Genomic DNA, 26,834 nt, shown 5'->3' on the forward strand with positions numbered 1-26,834 from the left:
CACTGATCTTCCTCTCGACGCCGGCCCGGGAGAGCTGTGTGGAGGCGAGGTGACCAGAAGTCCTTGCATCCTGAGATGTCTTTTGTGACAAAGGGCTGCCCCTTCTGGGGGCAGGGGAACCAGGACTGGGGACTAGTGGGGAGAGCGGACAGACTCCCATCTCAACTGATGCTTGGGAGCCTTGGCGCTTGGCTCTTGAGCCCAGAGCTCCCAAAAAGGGGAGCTCAGCCGTGGCCTCTAGATCGTGGAGGAGGAGGAGGCCACCCAGGGTCCCATCCACGTTCAGCTTGGCAGCCACGGAAAGTGTTCAATTCCCTGAGGAGACGGGGATCTCAGTCACAGGGCACAAAGATGCAGAGATGAGCTGGGAGGTGCAGGACCTGTCCTGCTGGGACACTCCCCTGCATGGCCTGCCCCGCCAGTCCCAGAGCAGGGGGTCTGGACGCAGCATTGCACACACTGGGCTGAGCACCAGGCAACCCAGACTGGACCCAGCCCAGCTGTGAGGCCAGCCCGAGGACTGGGGGAAAGTCTGTCTATCACTCTCTGCTCTCAAGACATGGCCTGCAGCACTCCCCGCTGGGCACGACCACTGGGCCTCCCCCCAGCCCTCCGCCCTGCACTCACCCCCACCGCAGGCTGCCTCGACCTCCCCATTCCTGCCACGGCCACTCCACCCATCCCAGGACACGCACGCCTCGGGCTGCCGGCCCTCCACCAACCTTGAGCAGGAAAAACGGACCCGTGGGAGAGGGGAGAAGGCGGGTGAACGAGAGGAAAAGAAAAGACAGAAAGAGGACGGAAGGGAGAGAAGGACGTGAGGGCTGGAGGCAGGAGTGGGGGAAGGGAAGGAGGGGGCGGGGCGGGAGGAGGGACTCCTGTCTCATCCGGGAGAGACACCCAGGCTCCATGACCCGCTTTTCCCTGATGTTCAATCTCTTCTCTTTGCCTGTGAGCATCTGAGGCACTCAGGGAGCTGAGCTCAACGCGAGCTCTTCAGCATCACCTCTGCCCGCTTTGGGGCATCCAGGAACCAGGGAGGAGCCCCGAGGGGAGGGAAGAAAGAGGGGTGCAGCCTGGAGGGCGAGGGTGGGCTCAACTGCAGCCAGGGGCACAGGGAGGAGAAGTCTGTCTAGGGCTCGAGCTGAGCGAGTCTGGCCTCAGTGGCACCTCTGGTGAGCTGGGAGAAGCTGGGAGGAAGGGAGCCTTACCTTACGAGACGGAGGCTTTTCTGAACTCTCCAGGTCTCCATCCAGGAGCGGCATGGCAAAGGAACTCAGGTCCTAGGACGGAAAGAGGGCACGTGGTCAGTGACCTGGACCCTCGGGGGCCCACCTGGCCACGTCTGGAGCTGCACGTGGGTCTCCGAGTGTATCCCCAGCCCCTTGCTGAGTCCTCCTCGAATGCCAGCCACCAGGGAGGGAGCGGACGGCCAAGAAGGTGGAAGGAGGCAGTGGAGACGCCCACCCTGGGCCCCCCTCGGGGATCCCGCCTGCTCTCCACCTTTCCTCTAGACCCCCCAGGGAAGAAGCAGGAAGAAGGCACCTGGGCTGCAGGGCAGGAGGGAGAGAGTGAAGGAGGAAGGCTGGGGAGGGAAGGGAGAGCCCACTGGGTGCTCTGGGGAGTGGCCGATGGGCCAGACACCATCTCCTGGCACGAACATGGCCCGAGGATGTGTGTCCTCCTGGGAAGAGGACAGAGCTGTGTGTTGAGGGCTGGCCACTAGGGCAAAGCACTCAGAAAAACCTGATGACATCGTGGCCCAGAGAGATGGCCTTGCGGTGGGGCGGGGTGGGGCGGGGTGGGGGTGGGGGGTGGTAGACTGCACAGACTCATCGTGTCTGAAATGATGAGACCCTCACCGTCTCCTCCTCCTCCTGTCTCCTGCCTGGTGGACACCTCCACTTGAGGCAGAAACCCCACCTGGGCAGCCTTCTACCAGGAGAAACTGCTTGCATCCCGAACCTTCTTTTTTTTTTTTAGTCCTTGTTAACTGCAGTAAAATACATGTAACATAAGATGTGGGCTTCCCTCGTGGCTCAGTAGAAAAGAATCCACCTGCCAATGAGGGAGATGTGGGTTGGATTGCTGGGCTGGGAAGATCCCCTGGAGAAGGAAATGGCAAACCACTCCAGTATTCTTGCCTGGAAAATACCGTGGATGGAGGAGCCTGGCGGGCTACAGTCCATAGGGTCGGAAGAGTTGGACACGACTGAGTGACTGAACTGAACTGAATGTTCCACTGTATGGATAGACCACATTCTGGTTATCTAGTCATTTATTAAGGAATTGGAAAAGACCTTGATGCTAGGAAGATTGAAGGCAGGAGGAGAAGGGGATGACAGAGGATGAGATGGTTGGATGGCTTCCCTGACTTGATGGACATGAGTTTGAGTAAGCTCCAGGAGTTGGTGATGGACAGGGAAGCCTGGCGTGCTGTAGTCCATGGGGTCACAAAGAGTCGAACACGACTGAGTGACTGAAGTGGGTTGGTTCTACCTGTTGGCTACCGTGACTAATGCTGCTATGAACACAGGTACTATGGATTGAACTATGTGCCCCTCAAAATGAATAGGTTTGAAGTTACACTATCCCAATACCCCAGAATGTGACTGTACTTATAGAGTCTTTGAATTATGATAATATGAAGCTACACGGGTGGGCCCTCCATAAGACCTCAATCCAATATGATTGGGTCCATAGAATAAGAGACCATTAGGATAGACCCAGAAGGAAGACCATATGAACACACGGAGAGAATGGCCATCTATGAGCCCCAATGAGAGAGGTCTCAGAAGTCACTCACCCTGCTGAAACCTTAACCTTGGACTTCTAAGCCTCGAGAACTGTGAGAAAATAAATTTCTGCTATCTACGCCACCCGGTCTGTGACTCTGTGTTACGGCAGCCCTGGCAAACTAATACAGCAGGTGTACAGCTATCTCTGCAACCCTGCTTTCGGTTCTTTTGGGTATAGACTCAGATGTGGAATTGCTGGACTATACAGTAATTCTATTTTTAATACTCTTGAGGAACCCCTGTACTTTTTCCATAGCAGCCGCACCATTTTGTACCCCCACCAAGAGTGCACCAGGGTGCCAATTTCTCCACATCCTCACTGGACACTTGCTGTTTTCTGCTTTGTTTTAGTTGTTGCTATTTAAGCCATCCTAATGGGTGTGAGATGGTATCTCAATGAGGATTTGATTTGCATTTCCAATGGCACCCCACTCCAGTACTCTTGCCTGGAAACTCCCACGGACGGAGGAGCCTGGTGGGCTGCAGTCCATGGTGTTGCTAAGAGTTGGGCACGACTGAACGACTTTACTTTCACTTTTCACTTTCATGCATTGGAGAAGGAAATGGCAACCCACTCCAGTGTTCTTGCCTGGAGAATCCCAGAGACGGGGGAGCCTGGTGGGCTGCTGTCTATGGGGTCGCACAGAGTCAGACATGACTGAAGCGACTTAGCAGCAGCAGCAATGATTACTGGTGTTGAGCATCCTTTCCATACTTGGCCATCTGTGCATTTTCTCTGGAAAAATGTCTATTCAAGAAGTCCTTCGGCCATTTTTAAACCAGGCTGCTGGCTGGTCGAGTTGATAGGCGTTCCTTACATCATCTAGACATGAACTTTTTATCAGGTGTATGATCTGTGAGCACTTCTCCTTCCGTCGGTGTCTGTCCACTCTGTCGATTGTGTTCTTTGTTGCACAGAAGTTTCTAATTCTGATGTAGCACAATTTTTCTATTTTCACTTTGCTGCCTGGGCTTTGGGAGTCATGACCTGGGTTGGATCCCTGGGTCAGGAAGATCCCCTGGAGGAGGAAACGGCAATCCACTCCAGTATCCTTGTCTGGAGAATTTCATGGACAGAGGAGCCTGGTGGACGACAGTCCACGGGGTCACAAAGAGTTGGATACGGCTGAGCAACTAACACTTTCACTTTGGAGTCATGTCCAAGAAATCACCAAATCCAGTGTCATAGAGGAAGCTTTTCCTCTATGTTCTTTCCTAAGAGGTTGTTTTTTTTTTTTAAATAAATTCAAACTTTTTTATTTGCTCAATGCGGGAAATACCAAAATCACAGAACTGAGGAAAATCAGCTTTGTTTTATGTAAACTATAAAAGGCCAACCAAAGTCAAATCATATTTGATAAAATGAACAATCTTAAATTAGAAGCCAAGATATAATGTTTGTTTCCCAGAGAAGCCCTAGGTATATAATAAATTTTAGTTTGTCTTTTATTTACAATGTTTGGGCATACTAGTTTCATCTTTTTAAAACGTTACTTTTAAAGCAACAATGGAGGCAAGAAAATATGCTTTACTCCTGAAAATATTTTTAGCATCGTCTTATTTAGTTGCTAAGTCATGTCCAACTCTTTGCGACCCCATGGACTATAGCCTGCCAGGCACCTCTGTCCATGGAATTTCCCAACAAGAATCCTGGAGTGGGTTTCCATTTCTCTCTCCATTTTTTAAGAGTTTTATAGCTTTAGCTCTTATATTTAAGTCATTGAACCACTCTGAGTTACAGAAGCTCCTCCCCCCATATCAGCAGTTTCACCTTCCAAGGTTTCAGTTAGTTGAGGTCAACTGGGGTCTAGAAGGAGAAGGCAATGGCACCCCACTCCAGTACTCTTGCCTGGAAAATCCCATGGATGGAGGAGCCTGGTAGGCTGTAGTCCATGGGGTCGCTAAGAGTCAGGCACGACTGAGCAACTTCACTTTGACTTTTCACTTTCACACACTGGAGAAGGAAATGGCAACCCACTCCAGTGTTCTTGCCTAGAGAATCCCAGGGATGGGGGAGCCTGGTGGGCTGCAGTCTATGGGGTCGCACAGAGTCGGACACAACTGAATCGACTTAGCAGCAGCAGCAGGGGTCTAGAAACATTTACTGGAAAATTCCAGAAATAAGCAATTCCCATATTTTGAATCTCATGCCACTATGAGTAAGCTGATGAAACCTTGCACCATCCTGCTCCATCCCGACCGGGACGTGACTCACCCCTTTGTCTGCTGCATACCCTCACTGCACACACGCAGCTCGCCCACCCAGCACTCAGTAGCCGTCTTGCTTATCAGCTCAACTGTTGGTGTCGGAGCTTGTGTTCAAGCGACGCTTCTTTTACTTAATAATGGTCCTGAGGTGCTAAAGGCGTGATGCTGGCAGTCTGGATATTCTCTTACTGTGCCTACTTTGCATTTCACATTTTGCCGTAGCTATGTGTGTACAGGAAGAGCAGAGTACACACAGGGCTCAACACGACCTCAGCCACTGCCAATCTTGGAACACAGTCCCTGTGGATAAGGGGAAACTACCATAATTTTTGTATATGGTGTAAGGTGAGAGCCCAGCTTTATCTCGCATGTCGATATCTAATTTTCCCAGCACCATGTACACACAGGGCTCAGCACTACCTGTGGTTTTAGGTACCCACTGCCAGTCTCGAACATAGCCCCTGTGGATAAGGGGCTGCTGCTGCTGCTGCTGCTAAGTCGCTTCAGTCGTGTCCGACTCTGTGTGACCCCATGGACTGCAGCCCACCAGGCTCCTCCGTCCATGGGATTTTCCAGGCGAAGGATACTGGAGTGGGCTGCCACTTCCTCCTCCAGGGGATCTTCCTGACCCAGGAATCCAACCTGCAAATCTCTCGTGTCTCCTGCATTGGCAGGTGGATTCTTTACCACTGTGTCACCCGGGAAGCCAAAGGCCTTGGCACTCCTGTTGAAAATCATATGGCTGTATACATACGGCAGGGTTTCTTTCTGGACTCTATTCTATTCCATCAGTCTGTCTTTATGCCAGTACCACACTGTTCTGATGACTGTAGCTTTGTAGTAGGTTCTGATATCAAGAAATGTGAGACCTCTAAGTCTGCTTCTTTCTTTTTCTCAAGATAGTTTGGCTTCTTGGGGTCCCTTGAGAGTTCATATAAATTTAAGGATGGCTTTTCTATATCTGAAGTAGGGATTCTGATAGGGATGACACTGAATGTGTAATCTTCGGGTAATACTGACATCTTAACAATATTAAGTCTACCAATTAACGGATGTGGGATGTCTCTCCATTTATTCATCTCCTCTGATTTCTTTCAGCAACGTTCTGTAGTTTTCTGTGACCTACCCTCGCTTTTGGGGTTTCCCTGGTAGCTCAGCTGGTAAAGAATCTGCCTGCAATGCAGGAGACCCCAGTTTGATTCCTGGGTTGGGAGGATCCCCTGGAGAAGGGATAGGCTACCCACTCTAGTATTCTTGGGCTTCCCTGGTGACTCAGACAGTAAGAATCTGCCTGCAATGCAGGAGACCTGGGTTTGATCCCCGGATTGGGAAGATCCCCTGGAGGAGGGCATGGCAACCCACTACAGTAGTCTTACCTGGAGAATCTCTAAGGACAGAGGAGCCTGGTGGGCTACAGTCCATGGGGTCACAAAGAGTCGGACATGACTGAGCAACTAAGCACAGAACCCTTGCTTTTTTAACCCCTCCTACCCTCCCCAGGCTCTGCTGAGGGGTCCAGGTCGTCACCTCCTTTTGCCCAGCCCTCCTTTGGGTTTCCTATTTGTTCTCCAACAAATCTTTCAACTTAGCTAGTTTCAAGCCATCTGCAAACCTCTGCTAGAACAGTGATTCCTAAAACTGCGGCCTCATAATGCGGGCCCCTCCCCTAAAGCCTCAGGGCCTCCACTCCACTATGACCAAGCCAACGGCTCCCACAGCAAGTCCACTGTGACATGCTGGCGGTCTCTAATAACGTAGGCAGATTCCAGACTCAGCCCGCTCTGGGGTGGTTCATTTCAGCGTCTCAAGCGGGCTGCTTGATTGAGTTACCTTTGGAGCCTGGGTCCCACCGCATAGGTGAGTCCGACTGGTCTGCGGTGCAGGGCAGACTTCACGGTGATTCCGCCCAGGCAAGAGCTACCGGCTTCCTACGGGTGATTCACCATCAGGAGCCTTTGCCAGGCCCCACAGCCTCTAATCCAGGCCTGGCGGGACTTGCCAACCTCCACAGCGTGATTTCTGATGCACTCTATACCCTGCCTCTTTTCATCAGGCACCCAGACAGGCTCTTTATGGTGTTTTAAACAGGCTGTGTATGTATGGACACTTTGGAGTGCCATTTCAACTCCTCCAAGGTGGCAGCTGAAGGTCACTCTTCACCAATGGCCAACCCCCTTCCTGAGACAACAGACCCCGTGTCACCTGGCCCCCTGTAGCCAGCCTCTAGCGCGGAGCTGACAACCACATCTGAAGCTCCAAGCCTTTTCCTCCTGGCCACCCACCCTCAGACCCCAGCCCTGATCCTGGTTTTCACAGGGTGAACTCCTACTAGCCTGCAAAGCCCGATGCAGCCGCCATCTCTGGCCTGGCCAGGACCCACCCTCAGGGAGAATCCATTCCTCTTATCTGTCCCCCAGACCTCACGACAGGACTTACGGCACTGTACTACGACCATCTATCAGTCTGTGTCTCACTGGACTGAGGCCCAGTCCAGGGCCAGGGCTGAGTCTTCACCTTGCGATTCCGTGCCCTGTGTTTGCCCTGTGCAGCAGGTGGGCAGGCGTCTTTGAATCAGCTCCCGGACGGAGGACCCCTGCCTGGGCAGCACGCGTGGGGGCTTGCCTGGCCTGTGCCAAGGGGCCAGCTGGCTGGTGGGCCTTGTGGTCACAGCTCACAGGGGAGGCTCTTCCTCCCAGGTGTGGGCGCTTACCTCCCCCTTTAATGAGTACATTCCTCTGCGGTTTCCAATAATCATCACTCTGGGACATTCGTTCGGCCCGGCTGTCCCCAGACGCCCGGCAGGCACATGCCCATCTATTCCTCAGGGAACCGTCACGTGCCAGTGACCGAGGCCCCGGCGGTGGAGTGACTTGGGACAAGACGGTCTTGAGACAGCTGAGGCCGGGACGGGGTATCATCCCCACCCCGGGCTGGGCATCACCCGTCCTGCCCCAGAGTGAGCCCAGGAGAGGCTCTCAGAGCGACCGCGGCAGCACGCAGGGTGTTTCGCTCGGTCAAGCATCCCCGTAGCTAAGCCTCTTGGCACCCGTGGCGGGCTTTGCTGGAAGGCTCCCTCACCCCACATTCCACGATTCTAATCTCACCTCCCCCAGCTTACCAGGAAACAGGGTACGCCTCAGAGACTGGTGTGGGAAAATCTGCAGCTGTGACCACAAGCCTGCTGGCCGGTGCGTGAGTGGGACCTGGTCGCTTAGCTCAGGTGAAGTTCCAGAAGGCCAGGTGCTGGGAGCTTGCCTGGGGCTTCTAAATGTTTAAACGCCTACTGGAGCTCTGGGTCTCAATGCTGTAGCCACCCCTGGCCATCTCTGAATTTCTTCTCCTCATTGGCAGGCGCTCAGACCCTCCCTGGGCACTGGGTGGCCATTTCCCTGAGCTACCAAGAGACGGCTCTGTTCTTGGAGACGGTCCCCGGCTGCACACGTATTTCAGACCCTGACCACGTGCTCTGGAGAAGACCAGCAGGGTCCCTGGGAAAAGTGCATTTTCAGGATTCGGGCTGATAAAGTCACCTGTCACGGAAGCCACAGGACAAAAGAGGAAAGCCGCAGGTTTGAGAAAATTCCCACGATGCGAGCTGACCTGAAAAGTAGCTTATTTATTAATTCTGCCCCTCTTCAGAATTTCAGGCGAAAGTCAAAGATCTCAGCAGCAGGGTTGTCATTGATTTGCCACTGGTATGTCCCCAGGTTCGATCCCTGGGTCGGGAAGATCTCCTGGAGGAGGAAATGGCAACCCACTCCAGTATTCCTGCCTGGAAGATACCACGGACAGAGGAGCCTGGCGGGCTACAGTCCATACGGTCAAAAAGAATTGGACACGACTGAGCGACTAACACTTTCATTTGTTTTCATGTCCTCAAAAACTTTGAGTCTTTGCCTCATATGGTCTTCAGAGCAGCCCAGACAAGTAGAAAAGGCAAGTGGTTTCACGCCAGTCTACAGATGAAGATATTAAGGGGTCAGAAAGGCGAAGCCATTTGCCCAAGGCAGACAAGTGCACCACAGCAAACAGGCTCTACAAAGCAGGTCCACCAGCTCCCAGCTCAGAGCTCTACCGAGTACACCCTCCCACCTCCTTGCGATGACTCAGCTCCCGTGACAAAAACAACTGGGTATCAGAAGGTACCCAGGGCCCTTCAGTGACAAAGACACTGGGCTCTTCCGGGCACAGTGAGGTCTCAGGGGAAGAGCAAGGATGGAGGACACTTGGTACAGTTTACGGTTCACTCCCAAGGCAGGGTGTGATACTTACTGCCTCTTCAAGGTCTACTACGTCTTAATCTAATGGGAATTTATACAATCTTTGTCCAGAACAGAGGTCATAATAAAAAATTTTGTATAAAAAAAAATAAAGCGATGCACCTAACACAACACTGTAAATCAAGTGTACGTCAATAGCAGATTTTTCAAAAGGAATTCATGCCGACGTTGCCAAGGACTGAAAAGTATCAAGCGTCCTGCCACCAGATGCAATCACCCCGTTTTGTATAGTTTGGGGTCTCATTTACAGCTCGCCCACCCCCGCCAGCCACTTATCTCAACCTTCTCCATATTGTTTACAACCATCTGATGTCTCAGAGCCTTGACAGCAGGCGGGTTATCGATCAGATGCAGTTCTGCCCTTTCAGCATTTCTGACGCTTTGTCTTACAAAACTCCTTTGTTGTTGCAGCTGGGCTCCCCCGGAAAGAGCCCCGATAAAAGTGCACACACAGGACAAACAGAAAGGCCGCCAAGGTCAGGGGCCGCGGCCTGCACCTGAGGGCCAACCAGGGGCCTGAAACATCAGGGTCATCAGCGAACATTCCCGTGCAGTTTCCAGCGGTTTGACCCCTCCCGGGGAAGGCACACGTGGAGGACGGTCCCATGTTCCTTCCCTGCAGAGCAGACCCGAAACCACAGCGCATCACTGGCATCTGATGCTACCCAGGCGGACAGCGGGTCCTGGGTGCTGTGTGGGCTCGACAAGCCCGCACCCCTCAGGCACGTAACAGCGCGACCTGTTCACAGAGGTGGAGCTCGGGGGCTCCAGCCCTGTCCTGTGGTTTACTATCTGGGGATCTTGGGCACGCCTGAACCCGGTCTTCCAGCTCCCAAATGAAGGGTTTAACGAGATAATTTCAGAAGATGCCTGTTAGCGCTGACATGCTCTGCTCGTATCTGTTGAGCTAAACAGCTGGCGGGATCAGAAGCGTTTTAAGGGACTACTGCTAGACTGAGAATAAAATGCTCCTCATCTTCCAGGACTTGTCAAGATAATTTTCTTCTTTTCTCAAACTACCAGACATTCTCCACTGCCCTCTCAGCTCAGGGCAAGGTCCCCAGACTCAGTGTGTGTGTGGGGCGTATTGAGGGGGTGCCCCTTGCTTCCCCAGTGATGGTTCATAGCTGACTTGGTGTGTGTGGGGGGGACTGAGGGGGTGCCCCTTGCTTCCCCAGTGATGGTTCATAGCTGACTTGGTGTGTGGGGTGGGTATTGAGGGGGTGCCCCTTGCTTCCCCAGTGATGCTTCATAGCTGACTTGGTGTGTGTGGGGGGGACTGAGGGGGTGCCCCTTGCTTCCCCAGTGATGCTTCATAGCTGAATGGGTTACAATCCAGATGCATTTCTGGCTTTGATCTTTTTTAGAACTTTTTATTTTATATTGGCGTATAGCCAATTAACAATGTTGTGATCATTTCAGGAGGACAGCAAAGGGACTCAGCCATATATATACATGGACCTACTGCCTGGTGGCTCAGCAGTCAAGAGTCTGCCTGCAATGCAGGAGACCTGGATTCAAGCCCAGGTCGGGAAGATCCCCTGGAGAAGGGAATGGCTACCCACTCCAGTATTCTGACCTAGAGAATCCCATGGACAGAGGAGCCTGGCTGGCTGCAGTCCATGGGGCCGCAAAGAGTAGGACGCCTCCATCACTCTCATTCTCCTGCAAACCCCCCTCCACGCCAGGCTCTGGCTGCTAACCTTACGTGGGCTCTAACTCTATCTGCTTCCTGAGCACTAGCCTCTACTTTCTCCAGTCATTTCTCAGGTTGCTCAGTCTTTAGCATCAGGGTCATTAGTGCCGATGTCAGGGGCACCCCAGCAGACGTGCAGCATAACTCTGGAAAGCTTGAGTGGCATCCCCAGGACCACGGGTACCCCGCCCCCTACCCAGCCTGTCCCCCCAACCCCGTGTCACCCACACAGAGGCAGTGCTCACACCACCAGCCTCATCTGCACCCGAGCTGTCGGGGCTGTGATGAAGGCCTTAGTGAGCCCCTCAGGTGGGAGGCTCCAGGGAGGCGTCTCCATAAGGACTAACTTTGCTCCATCCCTCGGTCCACCAAACGGGCATCTCTTGGTGCTAATGCAGGGGTGGTGACCAGAGCTAGGGTCACGCAGCCTCTGGGAACAGTCACATAACTATCGGAAAACAAGGAACAAACCCCGAAACGCCAGAACTTGGCAACAAGGGCAGTTCAGTTCAGTCACTCAGTCGTGTCCCACTCTTTGCGACCCCATGGACTGCAGCACACCAGGCTTCCCTGTCCATCTCCAGCTCCCGGAGCTGGCTCAAACTCATGTCTGTCAGATCGGTGATGCCATCCAACCATCTCATCCTCTGTCGTCCCCTTCTCCTCCCGCCTTCAATCTTTCCCAGCATCAGGGTCTTTTCCAATGAGTTGGTTCTTTGCATCAAATGGCCAAAGTATTGGAGTTTCAGCTTCAGCATCTAACCCTAACCCCAACCCTAACAAGGGCAGATCAGAGGTCAAAGGAGGGGGAAAGCCTAAACCTGACTCTGGGAGAAGCTCCAGAACTCTTTATTTTCCACAGAGGATATCAAGGCTTCTGACTGCAGTCTGAGAGACCTCCTGATGTGAAAGAGAACAGAAAGCCACGATCTTTCCCTCCTGCAGACACTCTCCTTCCTCCCCTCACCTGTGGTCCCCATAGACTCATGCAGCTGCCTGAGGCCTTCCCCCCTGCCCTGGGTCTTTGTGTCCACATGACGCCTGCCAAGGGAAGGGAGCGTGTTTTGGCCCCACGGCGGGCAGGGCTTCCTGGTGGCTTGTTGGTAAAGAATCTACCTGCAATGCAGGAGCCGTGGGAGACACGGGTTCGATCTCTGGGTGGGGAAGATCCTGGAGGAGGAAGAAATGGCAACCCACTCCAGTATTCTTGCCTGGAGAATCCCATGGACAGGCGGGATACAGTCCATGGGGTTACAAAGAGTCGGACATGATTGAAGCGACTTAGCGGCAGCAGCAGTGGCCTTCCTCCCAAGAAAGAAGCCTGGAGACATGAGAAAGGCAGAAATCTGCCGCCTGACCTGCAACTTCAAGGGAGTTACCCCCACCGCTGCCCCCCGCTGTCTCCAGCTCCACAGCAGCAGCAGACAGCAAACTCTCTTCTCCACACCAAGGAGCTTCAGAAGCCCTAGACGAGCGGTCAAGAGTCCCCCACTCTCCCTTCAGTTTACCCGTAACTTCTGGTGTGTAGCGATCATTTTAGCCTCCAAGGGCCTTCATTTTTCAATCACTAAAATGAGGCTGCAGGACCTTCTGTATCACTGGGTAGTGCTGTGAAGACCAGATCGGATGATGCCACAGAGGGTCCTGAAACTACAGTGATGTACCACCTCATGCTGGTCAGAATGGTCATCAGCAAAAAGGCTACAAATAACCGCTGAGAGGGTGTGGAGAGAAGGGAACCCTCCGATATTGCTGGTGCAGCCACTATGGAAAACACTGGTGAAAGTCATTCAGTCATGTCCAACTCTGCGACCCCATGGACTACACAGTCCATGGAATTCGCCAGGCCAGAACACTGGAGTGGGTAGCCTTTCCCTTCTCCAGGGGATCTTCCCAACCCAGGGATTGAACCCAGGTCTCCTACATTGCAGGCGGATTCTTTTACCAGCTGAGCCACCAGGGAAGCCCAAGAATACTGGAGTGCGTAGCCTATCCCTTCTCCAGCAGATCTTCCCAACCTAGGAATCGAACTGGGGTCTCCCTCATTGCAGGTAGATTCTTTACCACTGAGCTATCAGGGAAGCCCTGGAAAACACTGCTGCTGCTGCTGGTAAGTCGCTTCAGTCGACTCTGTGCAACCCCATAGACGGCAGCCCACCAGGCTCCGCCATCCCTGGGATTCTCCAGGCAAGAACACTGGAGTGGGTTGCCATTTCCTTCTCCAATGCAAGAAAGTGAAAAGTGAAAGTGAAGTCGCTCAGTCGTGTCCAACTCTTAGCGACCCCATGGACTACAGCCTACCAGGCTCCCCCATCCTTGGGATTTTCCAGGCAAGAGTGCTGGAGTGGGGTGCCATTGCCTTCTGGAGGGTCCTTAAAAAACTAAAAATAGAATTACCATATAATCCAACAATTCCACTCCTGGATACATATCTAGATAAGATAAAACAGATACATGCACCCCAATGTTCATTGCAGCACTGTTCACAGCTGTCAAGACACAGAAGCAATCTAAATGTCCATCGACAGATGAGCGGATAAAGACGTGGCGCATATACATACAATGAAATAATGCCATTTGCAGCTACACAGATGGACTTAGAGGTTATCGTACTAAGGGGAGTAACTCAAAGGCAAATATCGTGTGATATCCACTTACACGTGGAATCAAAACAATGATACAAACGAATTTATTTACAAAGCAGATTCACAGGCACAGAAAACAAACCTACGGTTCCCAAAGGAGAAAGCGGAGGAGGGATAAGTTAGGAATTTAGGATTAAGAGATACACACTACTGTTGTCACGCAGCCACTAAGTCGTGTCCGACTCTTTGCAGCCCCATGGACTGCAGCACGCCAGGCTCCTCTGTCCTTCACTAGCTCCCAGAGCTTGCTCAAACTCATGTCCACTGAGTCGGTGATGCCATCCAACCATCTCATCCTCTGTCGTCCCCTTCTCCTCCTGCCCTCAATTGTTCCCAGCATCAGGGTCACTATGTGTGTGCTAAGCCACTTCAGCTGTGTCTGACTCTTTGCGACCCCATGGACTAGATCCCGCCAGGCTCCTCTGTCCATGGGATTCTCCAGGCAAGAATACTGGAGTGGGTTGCCATTCCCTGCTCCAGGGGATCTTCCCAACCCAGGGATGGCAGCTGTATCTCCCGTGTCTCCTGCACTGGCAGGCAGGTTCTTTACCACTGAGCCAGCTGGGAATCCTCCTCTCAGAGGACAGATGGCCTGTAATTTCAAGGGCTGTTTTCAACTCTAATTTCCATGATTTTACTAGGACAAACCTTAAGACAGGATCTGCAAAGGATGGTGCTGGGTTTCTGGGGAGGGTTTCTTTACACACAAATAAAATGCCAAATCATCAACCGAGACTGTGGTAGCCTTGAACGTTGAACCCTCTGTGGGTGCCACCCCCTGCAAGGCCAACTGAGTGACTCGGGTCATCAGGCCCCCCACAACTTAAGTCTTCTCCAGGAAGGAAAATAGCAACCATGAGGGAAAGGGGAGATGCTTCTGGGTCTGTGTCCCTGACGGCTGCGTTCCCATCCACCTGCCTGCACCCCATGGGCAGCGTGGGCACCGTAAGGGAGAAAAACCACCCAGCTTTGGTCTGTGCTTCAAGACCAACCTTTTTTTTTCTTTAAGTCACTCAGTCATGTCCGACTCTTTGCGACCCCATGGACTAGACAGTCCATGGAATTCTCCAGGCCAGAGTACTGGAGTGGGTAGCCTTTCCCTTCTCCAGGGGATTTTCCCAACCCAGGATCGAACCCAGGTCTCCCGCATTGCAGGAGGATTCTTTACCAGCTGAGCCACTAGGGAAGCCCAAGAATACTGGAGTGGGTAGCCTTTCCCTCCTCCAGCGGATCTTCCCAACCCAGGATCGAACCCAGGTCTCCCGCATTGCAGGAGGATTCTTTACCAGCTGAGCCACTAGGGAAGCCCAAGAATACTGGAGTGGGTAGCCTTTCCCTCCTCCAGCGGATCTTCCCAACCCAGGATCGAACCCAGGTCTCCCGCATTGCAGGAGGATTCTTTACCAGCTGAGCCACTAGGGAAGCCCAAGAATACTGGAGTGGGTAGCCTTTCCCTCCTCCAGCGGATCTTCCCAACCCAGGATCGAACCCAGGTCTCCCGCATTGCAGGAGGATTCTTTACCAGCTGAGTCACCAGGGAAGCCCAAGATGGAAAATTCGGATGAGAATAACTGTGCACTCAGGGAATGTGTTTATAAGGTCACAGCGCTGCTGGTGCATCCTCCCCCATGCAGGGGGCTCTTACACAAGAGTTAGGGTTTAGAGACCTAACTTCTGCTCTCAGCCACCTACCCAGTGTGGCTCCGGGGCTTGGCCCAGGAGCCAAAGTCCACGCAGTTTTTAAGCTCAGAATCTTGAGAACATCCAACGTCTGTATTTATAAAAATACCGTTTATCAAAAGATTCTTTCTGATCATTTCTACAGGTGCCCAAGGGTTCTTCCACTCCTATCTGTGTCTCCCCACCTGCACATGACCCCATGCTATGCACTGAAAAGCACAAGGAGTTCGCAGGAAGCAGCAAACACCAGAGACTCAAAAAAGAGAGAGAAAAACCCCAAGTAAGCATCCTTGCGTACTAAGTAAGCATAACAAGCAGGGAGCTTTTATTTGTTCACTCTCACCTCCAGCCAGAGCTGAACTGACCACTCCAGAAGCATTTAGCCAGTTTTCTAACAAATAGTCCCAACCCATCAGTGGATCATGACATCAATTTAGTGGATTATACGACCGCCAAAACATAAACCAGAACAAAACAAAGAGTGCATTTATTGTTAAAATTTTTGCTTCAATTCTTCATACAAAGGCACATGTGAACACGTCTTACCGAACTCTGGACCAAAAGTGTCTGAACGGCTGGGTGCTGCATGAGCTCTGAAGCAGCGTGGGCAGAGTTCAGAGAGTGGCCGAGCCCTGTCCTTCTAGAAATCATGAGCGTGCACAAAGGTGGCACCATCTGGTCCCCTCTGTCCTGGCTGAAGCCCTCTGGCCTCTCTCTGTACTTTGTGCCCAGAAATATGCACAAAGCACAGAGACAGAGAACCACATCTGGCGATGGGCATGGGTGGCAGGCACCTCCCTACCTCCCCTTTCATCCAGCCCCATCCATCCCTACCCTGGTGCCCTGAGCAGCAGGCACTGCTGCTCTGACCCACCGTGGGTCCTGCCAACCCCAGCACCCTCGGGCTACCCCGGACCCAGAACAGCAGTTACAGCCCCGGGGGCAACCACCCACCAAGCCCTTCCAGAGTGGTATCCGTCAGCACCTGTGCCCTCCTGACCCAGGCCTGCTGAGGGTCTAAAGCTACTAAAAAAAAAAAAAAACAAACTAAAGCAAGAAAATAATGCAGTCATAGGACGCTGCTGTTGGACAAGGTCAGAAATCTTCCCCATCAGGCCCCTTCCACTACAGGTGGGGAAACAGGTGTCCAGGGAGCACTGAGTGGGTTACTCAAAGCCACGTGGTAGAGTCACGACCCAGCCAGAACCACCTCCTGGTCACGCAACTTTGAACCGAGTTCTCTATCACACCATGCTCTCCAGCTGAACTTTCACCTTCCAGCGTATGTTCCCATCACATAAAACGGTACCAGCTGTCCCGCAGAGTCCCGTGCAGACAGAGCCCCCGGCACGGGCGTGGCTGTTCTGCACACACAGTAAGTGTCAGTTATAATTATTACACAGGTCGATTCTCTGATTAGACTTTCCAGGTGGCTCAGGTGGTAAAGAATCCGCCTGCAATGCAGGAGACCCGGGTTTGATCCCTGGGTCAGGAAGATCCTCTGGAGAAGGGAATGGCCACCCACTCCAGTGTTCTTGCCTTGTCCACGGGGAATCCCATGGACAGAGTGGTCTGGCGGGGTCACAAAGAGCCAGACAGGACTGAACCAGTAACACTTTCACTTTCCGCTTTCCTCCTCTAACTTAAGCTCTCTGGGCAACTGGGCATCCAGCAACCAAGCTCCTGTTCCAAGCTGTCCTTTGTCACTGTTGGCTTCGTGTGAATTTACCACTATCTGGGATTCCCTCCTCACTTGCGGTCACGGCCATTGGGGTGAGCAGCTGTTCCTGGAACTTTCAGGAACCACCAAAACCTCCGCGTCCTCCCTCCGACGGAAGGCTGGTGGGCGCTCTGCAGAGAAGGGCTCCAGGTGTGGGCATCAGAGCCTAGTACAGCAGGCATGTGGACACCAGCGGGCCCCACAGAGCATGTCTTCCCATTTCACCTTCCTTCCGGGGCAGGCCCTGCCACGGCCCCCTTGAGCACGTGCCAGGCACACCCCCTGCTGCCCCATGTGGGAAACCAGCATTCTCAGGTGGAACTGTGGGCACTGGGGACACATGGAGCCCAGTGGCCACAGAGAGCCCGAGGACCCTACCTTGGGCCAACGGGCAGGTTCTGGGGGGTGCTTATTTATTTATTTGGCTGCACCGGCTCTCAGCATCAGCACTCAGGGGTTTTGATCCTTACTGCAGCCTGTGGGGTCTGCAGTTGCAGCATACAGACTCCTAGTGGCAGCCTGTGGGATCTAGTTCCCCGGCCAGGGATCGAGCCTGGGGCCCCTACTCGGGGAGCTCAGAGGCTGGGCTGCTGGACGGCCAGGAAGTCCCGACACACGGCAGGTCAATGAGGACAGTCAGAATGGCCAAGGAGCCAGCTCTTTCGTAAAATGTGTTGTTGGTCCTTTTTGCTAATTGAGCTCCTGTTGTTTAAAAAAAAAAAAGGCAGCTGAACTGAGCCCACGCCCTCTCTGAGGAAGGCCCGGGTAGAGATTTCGGTTCCAACCAGCTGTGCTGATTGGAAAGGCACTTCCCACCGCTGGCCTCAGTTTCTTCCTCTGAGATAGGACGTGTTCGCACCTGAACCCTGAAAGTGCAAGCCGCTCAGTCGTGTCCGACTCTTTGCTACCCCATGTACTATACAGTCCATGGGATTCTCCAGACCAGAATCCTGGAGTGGGTAGCTGTTCCCTTCTCCAGAGGATCTCCCGAACCCGGAGATGGAATCCAGGTCTCCCGCACTGCAGGCGGATTCTTTACCAGCTAAGCCTCCAGGGAAACCCATGTCACTATAGATTCATCAAAACTCATAAAATGTACAAACCAAGAGTGAGCCCAATGTGAACTATGCCTTTCAGTTAATGCACTCAGTCGTGTCCAACTCTTTGCAACCCCACGGACTATAGCCACCCAGGATCCTCTGTCTGTGGGATTTTCCAGGCAAGATTGGAGTGGGTTACCATCCCCTTCTCCAGTTCAGTTAATAATAGTGTATTAACAAAGGCTCATCAACTGTAACAAATGCACCACTAATATTAGTAACAGGGGATGCTGGCAGGGAGGGGAAGGGGGTACACAGGGCTCTCTCAACTTCTCGCTCAATTGTTCTGTAACTTTAAAACTGCCCCCCAAAAGTCTATTAATTAAAAAAAAGTTAATGGCAGCAAACAGGCAGAAATGTCCTCAGTTCTGCCTGCCAACCCATCACACACTACCTTGGGCCTTGATCTCCCACCTCCTGCCATTCCTGCAGGAACAGCAGGGAGCCTGCAGTCTAGCTGAGGGTCTGCCTGGGGCTCTGCCACGAGGCCCGTGGTCATTGGTCCACGTTGGGATGGGAGCTGGAGTGGTCACTTCATCCCGCGTCCACAGCTCTGAGTCCTTCCTGAATGCCGGGGGCCAGGTACCTGGCACACGCCCAGGCTCAGGGCCCTGAGCCCGAGGGATCTCGGGCAGAGAAGATAAACAGAGGCGAGAGAAACCTGCAGAAGGAACTGCCAGCTGAGGTCAGGAAGCAGGAGGGCGGGAGGAAGGTGTGTACACCCACGTCCCTCTCTCAGGCCAAGCCGGCCACGTGGACCCTGGAGCGAGGGCTCTGGCCATCAGGCTCCAGATGGAAGCTGGTGGCAGCCTCGGGATGTCTGGAGCAGGGAGCGAGGGGTACAAATCCCAGGGCTGGGCTGGAGACCCTGTGGGCATTGAGTAGCTAGTGGTTCCCGGTCAGGGTCTCAAGGATACAGACCACGGTGCTAATGGAGCCAAACAAGGGATTTGCTGGGGTTTCTGTTTCTGCTGCCAACAAACCCATTCTGTTCAAGAGGGGGAGCTTGTTATGTAAGGAGGGGAGGGAAGGAAAATGCTGGGTGTGAGGCCAAAGTCACCAGAGGAGCAGAAACTTCTAGATCAGCTGCCTCCACGCTGGGGAGTCAGGTACAAAACACAGGGGTTGTTTGCAGCTTTGCTTTTTCAACAAGGGAGGGGGTAAAAACGGCCTGCTTTCCCACATCTAGGAACTGGGTTAGAAGCCACGGTCTCTTCGGGAGGCCTGGCCCCAGCGTGTCCTCGTGTGTTGCAATGTGTCCCCAGGCCACCCAGGGGGCCAGGATCTGGCTGTCCCCTGGTCCCCGCTAGACGGTTTGGGATCTTTACTTCTCACTGAGAGAGGCAAGGAAGATTCTGGGTCAGGTTCCTCAAGCCAGAGGACCCCTTGGGATTGCGCGTCTCCAGGCATCACCAGCCCTTCCATTTTTACTCTTCGTCACTTGGTTCTGGAAGCCTCTGGATGTATCTCTGCCTTTTGTACCTACAAGTTTTTGTGGACACCTCCCTCTGCTTGCAAAACAAGGTCTTCACATCCCAGGTCTTTGGGCCCAAAGTAAGTAGACTCTGACGTTCCAGGACGACCGTGGGGAGCTGATGCTTCCCAATGATCTACTGTAAACTGATCGGTCCATCCCTGGGCAGGTCCACAAAGAGTGAGAAGTCCCCCAGGTCGGTGGCGGGGGGGGTGGTACCCAGAGCAGCCGGGGGGCTTTCAGAGGCTCTGTGTGGTCCCCTCTTGGTTTCCACGCAGTCCCACTTTTGTGGTTCAAAGGACACAGTTGGAAGATCGTGTGGGCTGGTCCTCTCCTGCAGCGTGCCTGGCCTCGGGAAAGGAGCTGCCCTGAGCAGGCACCTTGCTGGCTGAAACCTTCTGTGGCCCCTCCGGCCTGGGGAAGCAGCTGTCATGTTCATCGCCTGGTGTCCAGGCCACTGAGGCCACCGCCCAGACTTCCATCCGCTTCCTCCTGGTTATTCTGCGGCCTGCTCATGGCCTGGGACCCCTCTCTCCCTCCCCCACCTCCAACCAGTCCCACGACCCCTTCAAGGTTATTATACACAAATCATCTTTAAAAAATAGCAGTCAGGAAGCCAGCACCCCACAGCCGGCTTGGCCTGGGAGAGGGGACGTGGGTCTGCACACCTTCCTCCCGCCCTCCTGCTTCCTGACCTCAGCTAGCAGTTCCTTCTCCAGGTTTCTCTCGCCTCATTTATCTTCGCTGCCCAAGATCCCCTCGGCCTCAGGGGCCCGAGTCTGGGCGTGTGCCACACACCTGGCCCCCGGCATTCAGGAAGGACTCAGAGCCATGGACGCGGGGTGAAGTGACCGCTCCAGCTCCCGTCCCGACGGGGACTGATGACCACGGGCCTCTTGGCAGAGCCCCGGGCAGACCCTCAGCTAGACTGCAGGCTCCCTGCTGCTCCTGTAGGAATGACAGGAGGTGGGTGACAATTTGCAATTGCAAATACTTCGATAGGAATACAACTGTAAGCCAGCGGTTCTCACACTGGAGTTCAGGGAGCCACCGTCAGGCCCAGCAGGCTGGCCTGCCTCCTCCACCCCGGGGTTTGAGAGGCGCATCAGGCTGTCCAGCTGGGGCTGATCCGGCCTTCTCTACCCAGTCATCGCCTCTTCCTCCTTTAGAACGAACGCCGGTCTGATAGATTCACAAGGCCTTGGCGTCCAGTCCGCTGGAAATGACCTCTCAGCCCACTGCATTTAAAATCCACCCACTCAGGCTTCCCTGGTGGCTCAGGGGTAGAGAAACTGCCTGTCACTGCAAGAGACACAGGTTTGATCCCTGGTCAGGAAAATCCTACATGCCACAGAGCAGCTAAGCCCGTGAGCCCCAGCTACTGAGTCTACGCTCTAGAGCCCGGGAATTGCAGCTACTGAAGTCCACACGCCACAGAGCCCGTGCTCTGCACCAAGAGGACTGCAGCAGATAGAGTCCCTGCCGACCACAACTAGAGGATGCCCACGGCAGCAAGGAAGACCCAGCACAGCCGTAAGCAAACAAACAAAATTATTTTAAAAAAAGAAAAGGTTATAAAATCAATCCACTCAACCGACATGCACACACTGCTATACTTAAAATGGATAATCAGCAAGGACTGCCCAGGGAACTCGGCTCAATGTCACATAACAACCTAACTGGGAAAAGAAACTTGAAAAAGAAAAGACACGTGTATCTGGACAACTGAATCACTTGGTTGTACACCTGAAATTACACAATTATACTCCAAGGTAAAAAGTGTAAAAAAAAAAAGAAAAAAACCGACTGTCCATCTGTTGGTACAAACTTTCTCTCTGTCAAGGTTGTGAGCACTCTGAGGGCAACAGCAATGTCATCTAACTGATTCTTTGTGTATAGATTTTAAAAACTCATTACAGTGATTGAAGAGTCAGAACAAAGTGATACAGGCTTGAAAAGCTGGGCTCTTCCACCCTTGTCCCCATCCATTGCGTGCCTTCACAGGGACCACTTTCAGCTGCACACCCAGTCGGGGTTTCTTCATGCAGGTGCAAAGACCTAGTCCCCTTTCTAAAACAAGAGGCTCCCTGGTCCCCCTTTCTAATACAAGGGGCTCCCTGGCATATTATATATTCTGCTCCACACCCTGTCCATCCCTGTATCTGTCCAGGGATCTTTCAACGTCAGCAGGCAGGGCTTTCTGCTATCTGTGGTGTGTCTGTCTGCATGGGACGCTCCAGTTTCACCAGGCCCTGTCGACATCACAGGCTGCTGCCAGGAAAACTGTACGTTCTTCACGGTTCTCGGTTCACATAACCGCTGCTCAAAGGGTGCTGCACCACTGACTCCTGACAGAAACCATCACAGGCCTCCTTAGGGCTGGACCATTCCGCTCTCCTAACTGGGATGTAGGACAGCATCTGTTTGCCCCACAGCCTCATCACCAACAGCCAAGGCTATCAGGTCACTGACCTTTTGCTGGATCAGTGAAAAGCTGCGTCTGAGCAACCTACATTCGCACCCATTCTATTTGCATCTAGTTGGGGCTTCCCTGATAGCTCAGTTGGTAAAGAATCTGCCCGAAATGCAGGAGACCCCGGTTTGATTCTTGGGTTGGGAAGATCCGCTGGAGAAGGGATAGGTTACCCACTCCAGTATTCTTGCCTACAGAATCCTATGGACAGAGGAGCCTGGCAGCTCACAGTCTATGGGGTCCAAGAGTCAGACACGACTGAGTGACTAAGTACACACAATTTCTGGTGCAACATGGAAGCACAGAAGAACAACTTGGGTCGGTTAGGCTTCTGAGTTAGGTGATAAGAAGTTTATCCCTGGATCCCCTGGACTCTTCTCTGAGGGAAGCCAGCTGCTGTGTTATAAGCCCCACTGCGCCGAGACCACTGTGCTCTGGGGAAGTTCGAACTAGCCATGTGGAGAGGCAACGTGGAGAAAGGGACGTGAAACCGGCCCAGGCATCAGATGGGGCAGTGAAGAAACCTTGAGAACTCTGCCCCAGGGGCCGCTGGATTGAAAATGTTTGAGGAACCCCAAAGGAGAACTGCTGGGCTGATGAGGTGGCCCCAGGACCCGGGCGATCCCAGACCACAGCCTTAAGAATCAGGGCGGTTTATGAAATAGCAACAGATAACCGGAAAACTATGTAATCTTGCGACAGCTAATTTCTCAGTTTTCTAATCCCTAAAATGGGAGTCATAGGGGTTCCTGTGAGATTATGAGTTAGCATATAAATCAGTTCAGTTCAGTTGCTCGGTCATGTCTAACTCTTTGTGACCCCATGGACTGCAGCATGCCAGGCTTCCCTGTCCATCACCAACTCCCGGAGCCTACTCAAACTCATAAATAGGTAAACACAATACATTTGGATTAACATAGAAAAGAATTGATTACGGGGCTTCCCAGGTGGTGCAGTGGTAAAGAATCCACCTCCAGTGCAGGAGACATGGGGTTGGTTCTTGGGTTGGGAAGATCCCCAGGAGGAGAGATGGCAACCCACTCCAGTATCCTTGCCTGGAAAATCCTATGGACAGAGGAGCCTGGTGGGGTGCAGTCCATGGAGTCACAAAAGAATCAACATGACTGAGCTACTAAACAACAAAACAATAAAAAGATTATAATGATGCATGACAATCGCTTGGAAACTGTTAGCTATTACTCTAAAATGAATGACTGATTTTATGGGTAAATGCTATTATATTTACCCATATAATAGGTAATGTTACCCATATAAGAGAGTTGGACTGTGATGAAGGCTGAGGGCTGAAGAACTGATGCTTTTGAACTGTGATGTTGGAGAAGACTCTTGAGAGTCCCTTGGACTGCAAAGAGATCCAACCAGTCCATTCTGAAGGAGATCAGCTCTGGAATTTCTTTGGAAGGAATGATGTTAAAGCTTAAACTCCAGTACTTTGGCCACCTCATGCGAAGAGTTGACTCATTGGAAAAGACTCTGATGCTGAGAGGGATTGGGGGCAGGAGGAGAAGGGGACAACAGAGGATGAGATGGCTGGATGGCATCACTGACTCGATGAAGGCGAGTCTGAGTTGACTCCGGGAGTTGGTGATGGACAGGGAGGCCTGGCGTGCTGCGATTCATGGGGTCACAAAGAGTCAGACACGACTGAGCGACTGAACTGAACTGAATAGGTAATATAATAGGTAATAGGGGCAAAATGTTTTTAACATTGAACCCACTGGGTAGACCATGGAATCATCTTTCTCACAGCTTCGGTTATGGGAAAAGGACAGATTCGATGGCACCCTTACAACAGCAAGATCCATCCTGAACTTACAGGACAAAGGAGAATTCAGCAAGGCACGATGAAGGGGCTCTGGCCCCTTGGCGACGAATTAGGGAAACTGAAAGTCCCTGTAAACTGAAGCAGTCTTTGGGGATGCTCTCTGGGTATGCCTCTAAATTGCTCAAGTGCTAGCTTCCTCTTTACGACCAAAAAATCCCCAGACCCAGGAAGGTGGGGGGTGAGGTAGGTCGGTGACTTCCGGTCTAGGATGGGAGCTGACAAAAAGTGGCCACGCATGCTTCTCTATCCAGTCTTCTGGAGAGTGGGAAGGGAGTCGCACACTTGCCCCTGACGGCACAAGCCGCGAGAACAGCGTGTCTCTGCCTTTAGCTGGAATTTCAGCAGCTCTGGGAGCACTGATTATCTAATGCTGATCAGAAGGCTGAGATCAGGAATGACTAAATGCAGAAATTATTTATTAACAAAAGCCTGTTAGACCGTCTTTCAGAACTGAGGGTGAAGCGGAGGAACCAGAAGGAGTCTCAGGGGAGGGTATTAAATATATGTTAGAGCCACTGATGTGTTTATCCATTTAGATCCATTAAGTAGCCCCTGTGTGTCGGGGGTGGCTCTGAAACACAGGTAAGGCATTCGTGGGGAAGACACAGAACCACCCTCAGTCTCAAGGTGGGGGTGGGAGGGGGCAGGTTACAGAGGGACCCGAAGGACCTTTGAGGGTTGATGGAAATGTCCTGTAGCACAATTGTGCCGGTAGTCACGTGACTGCATACTGACCTCCCCCTCCCCCCAACCTGGTTGTATACTTAAAGTTGGCGAATTTCACTGTATGTAAACCACAGATCATGAAAGCCGGTCAAAAAGTGACCGGTCAACCACCAGCCATGCCTATACCACAGGGGAGAAAAAGCAAGACAAGCAATCAACAGATCCTAGGTAAGGTGTCCACGTTGCCAAGCCTGGAATACGGAATATGCGTTTCCAAGCGGTGGCAGCAGAGTTTCCAGGAAGCACTGTGCTCTGTGTCACAGACCAGTTACATTATTTCCAGCAGAAAGTCTCCGATTGCAATGGCCCCCCTGATGCCAAAGCACCTGGTTACACAAATCAGACCTGGTTACACAAATCAGAGAGGGTGCGGCTGTCCCTTCTTCCCTTACCTAGGACCTGAAAGGCCAGCGTTCCACCTTCCAGAACCCAGCTCAAACACACAGCAGCTACAAACAAAGCCAGGGGGAAAGAGCCCTTGGACACCAAGAGCCCATTTCTCCCAAGGGTAAATCCCCAAGCATGAGACGTCCCAAACCTAAACAGGTGCTTCAAAGATCAGTTTTCCCTAATTTCACTCAGAGAGAAAGATAAGGAGATCATTGCGAAAGTGCCAGAAAACAAACAAACAAAAACCCAGAGTATTTTTCACTAATTCTAAATGCCTGGGGACTCTGCTTAATCCAGGGTCCTGCCTGAGCTGCTGGCTATGCCTCAGCTGGATCCTAACTGCGGATCTCAAACAGTGAAATTAGAGAAAACTGACCCTTATCTGGGTCCAATGAAAGTGAAAGTGAAATCGCTCAGTCGTGTCCGACTCTTTGCGACCCCATGGACTGTAGCCTACCAGGCTCCTCTATCCATGGGATTTTCCAGGCACTAGTACTGGAGTGGATTGCTATTTCCTTGTCCAGAGGATCTTCCAAACCCAGGGATTGAACCCGGGTCTCCCACATTGTAGACAGACGCTTTACTGTCTGAGCCACCAGGGAAGCCCTATCTGGGTCCAGGTTGCATTTAAATAACCAGGAGAGATAACTCACTTAACTACTCCCTTCTCTGTGTTGGTAGGTTATTGGATTAGCTAATAATCTCAGATTAGCTAATCTCTAGGTTTTTCAGGAGTCACCTATGGATGTGAGAGCTGGACCCTAAAGAAGGCTGAGCATAAAGAATTGATGCATTCGAATTGTGGTGTTGGAGAAGACTTTTGAGAATTCCTTGAACTGCAAGGAGATCAAACCAGTCCATCCTAAAGGAAATCAACCCTGAATATTCATTGGAAGGACTGACAATGAAGCGCCAACACTTTGGCCATCTGATGGGAAGACCCGATTCACTGGGAAAGACCCTGATGCTGGGAAAGACTGAGAGGAAGAGAGGAAGGGGACGACAGAGGATGAGATGGCTGGATGGCATCATCGACTCAATGCACATGAGTCTGAGCGAGCTCCGAGAGGCAGTGGAGGATAGAGGAGCCCGGCGTGCTGCAGTTCACGGACCAGACACAACTCAGCAACTCAACAACAACAACAGCAAATCTCAGCAGAAAACCCTGAAGGCCTAGGAGATAAGAGGGAGAAGTCTGAATGGGATGGAGACAGACAGACAGGAAAAGTGCTTGAGTGAGGCTAGCTGGGGAGCCCTAGGAGTGGGGGAGGGGTGCTCAGCGGCTCTCTGGGACTGAGGCCATGACTCCCCACTCCCCCTCCTCCTTAAACGACACCTTCCCCGCCTGCCAAGTAGGAAGTGTAGGGATCACCGGGCACCAAGAACATACAGCTATTTAAACGTGGTGAAGAGCGAAGCCCACAGCCAGCTTATCTCCACCTGACATCTCCACTCGTTGGATTCCAGATTTTGTCAGAGTGGCGGTCACGGAGACCCAGAAGGACCTCTGGGGTCAGCGCCTGGGCCATGTCAGGTTGGTGTCACTGCTCAAGGCGCGTTGCCAGCCGCCAGTCTTTGACAGCTGGGATCCAGCGGAGGCATGGCCAGAAGCTCAGACGGGACCCTGGATTAACCAGAGTCCGCAGGCATTTAGGATCAGTGAAAAATACTGTGGCCTTTTGCTTTTGTTTGTCTGTTTGTGCTCTGGCCCTTCCACAGTGATTTCCTTATCTTTCTCCCTGAGTGAAATAAGAGAAGGCTGATGGGGGTGGGAGTTGGGGGAAGGGGCAGGGAACTG

The 26,834-nt window shown here is 52.5% G+C and overlaps 1 protein-coding gene across 5 annotated transcripts in view; it reads right to left on the minus strand.

Moving 5' to 3' along the window:
- Positions 1–26,834, minus strand: part of PRKAG2 (protein kinase AMP-activated non-catalytic subunit gamma 2) — a 308,173-nt gene that overhangs the window by 212,965 nt on the left and 68,374 nt on the right. For all 5 annotated transcript variants that reach the window (XM_042249294.2, XM_060414910.1, XM_027969032.3 and 2 more), the window contains exon 2: positions 1,212–1,283. In XM_042249294.2, coding sequence (XP_042105228.1) covers positions 1,212–1,283 — 72 coding nt within the window. The remainder of the gene's footprint in view (positions 1–1,211; positions 1,284–26,834) is intronic.

This window comes from Ovis aries, chromosome 4 (assembly GCF_016772045.2).
Source record: "Ovis aries strain OAR_USU_Benz2616 breed Rambouillet chromosome 4, ARS-UI_Ramb_v3.0, whole genome shotgun sequence".
NCBI classification, from domain to species: Eukaryota; Metazoa; Chordata; class Mammalia; order Artiodactyla; family Bovidae; genus Ovis; species Ovis aries.